Consider the following 1,542-nt stretch of genomic DNA (forward strand, 5'->3'; position numbering starts at 1 on the left):
ACATACATACATACATACATACATACATACATACATACATACATACATACATACAAAGGACAGTATTTTTATTGCGACAAATGTGCCCCGTCTGCAAAGGTGGTATGGTTTGAGACCCATCCGACGTCATATTATGCCCAATGACTTTTTAAGATCGAACATAGAAGGCATAATTGCGTCAATTTGTAGGGTGTCTGTGTAGAAAAGTAGCATTGCGACTGTCATATTTCAAGTTTCTAGTTTGCCTTTTCATGGTCAGAATGAAGACTTTATGAACATCCCTCGTACACGCAGGTACATCCTCACTAATCACTCTTTGATTTCCTCTTCTTGCCACAACACAGGCCACAACAACAGCTCCAGGTCTTGTACACCAACACAACAACAACTTTCACAACCGCTACAAACGCCAGAATGTCTAGGGCCAGAAACTGGTACGTGGGCATATTTTGACCTGCTGACCTCATGTAGGCGCCACCATACTTTATCACGCGATCCAATCAGAATGCCGTCTCTTTCAGACATGGTGCGAACATTCCACGACGCAATCCGGAGAGACTTGTTCGACAGAGAAGGTTTCGGAAGCTATACAGTTCTTTGTATAGATTCGAGGCTTTTTGTATATTTTTCTTATACTTGTTATTCTCCAGCAGCGTCAGAAGCTGTATGTCTGTGACCTCACGGATGTCGGCCTTTAGACCAAAACCTTTGGCCACACCCCTTTGAGCATTGTACGGCATGTCATTCTCAAAAGGCAGGCAAAAAGTTGTAACGGCGTGGTACATTCCCTCGTACTGCCCGTTCATACCACAGCGGAAGACGAAGAGCTTGGTGTTCTTGTGCCCTAGGATGTCATTTTGTGGTACCCAGGAAGAAGTGAGAATCTTACCCGGATCCGGAGACTGGAGTTTCACTCTCCAAACCAGGTTCTGTTTCAGCTTCAGGAACGCCGACACCATCTTGGAGGAAATGTAGTCCGGTATCTCTAGAACGTAACCACGACAACGTCGTTCACAGATTTCTCCATGAAGCATTTGAACGGCTATTTGAGTTCTTTCGGGGGATTCCCCGCTGTGCTTCCCACGAATTTGATATTTGGCAGCTGCGGACGAGCGAAATCCATAATAGGGTCGCTCTCAACGATGAAAATTTCCGCCTGGGTTCCGCCTGGGACATGATCTCCTTGGTAGATATTCTGGGTCGGTGAGGTGCGAACTTTGCAACGAGTTTGTCACTTGATACGTACTCGTGGAGAAATAAACGCGCTAAGTGAAACATGCTATTCTTAAAACGTTGGAAGAAAGTCATACCTTCCTCTAGAAAATCACCATTGAGTTGTAAAGGGGAGGCTGACAGATTGATGGTGACCCTTTGTCCAACATAATCGTGAAAATAACACAAAAACGAAAAAGGAACATTCAGCATGTAAGGAAAAATGACAAAATCCCTAAGCACAGGCTGCTTATCAAAACAAACATATCCGGCTTAATTTCTTTTAATTTCACAATCAGCTGTTTGGCTGACAAAACCTGAGTCGCCAAG

At 44.3% G+C, this 1,542-nt stretch overlaps 1 protein-coding gene across 1 annotated transcript; it reads right to left on the minus strand.

The window, feature by feature from the left end:
* Positions 1-10: 10 nt before the first annotated feature.
* On the minus strand, positions 11-1,527 carry LOC106012002 (UDP-glucuronosyltransferase 2C1-like). Its single transcript, XM_013083515.2, has one exon. The coding sequence runs from the start codon at positions 1,032-1,034 to the stop codon at positions 501-503; it is 534 nt and encodes a 177-aa protein (XP_012938969.1). The 5' UTR covers positions 1,035-1,527; the 3' UTR covers positions 11-500.
* Positions 1,528-1,542: the final 15 nt, after the last annotated feature.

This window comes from Aplysia californica, unplaced genomic scaffold, assembly GCF_000002075.1.
Source record: "Aplysia californica isolate F4 #8 unplaced genomic scaffold, AplCal3.0 scaffold00238, whole genome shotgun sequence".
NCBI classification, from domain to species: domain Eukaryota; kingdom Metazoa; phylum Mollusca; class Gastropoda; order Aplysiida; family Aplysiidae; genus Aplysia; species Aplysia californica.

Coding starts and splice junctions, on each gene's coding strand:
- LOC106012002 (XM_013083515.2), bottom strand. CDS start 1,034: ATGCTTCATGGAGAAATCTGTGAACGACGTTGTCGTGGTTACGTTCTA.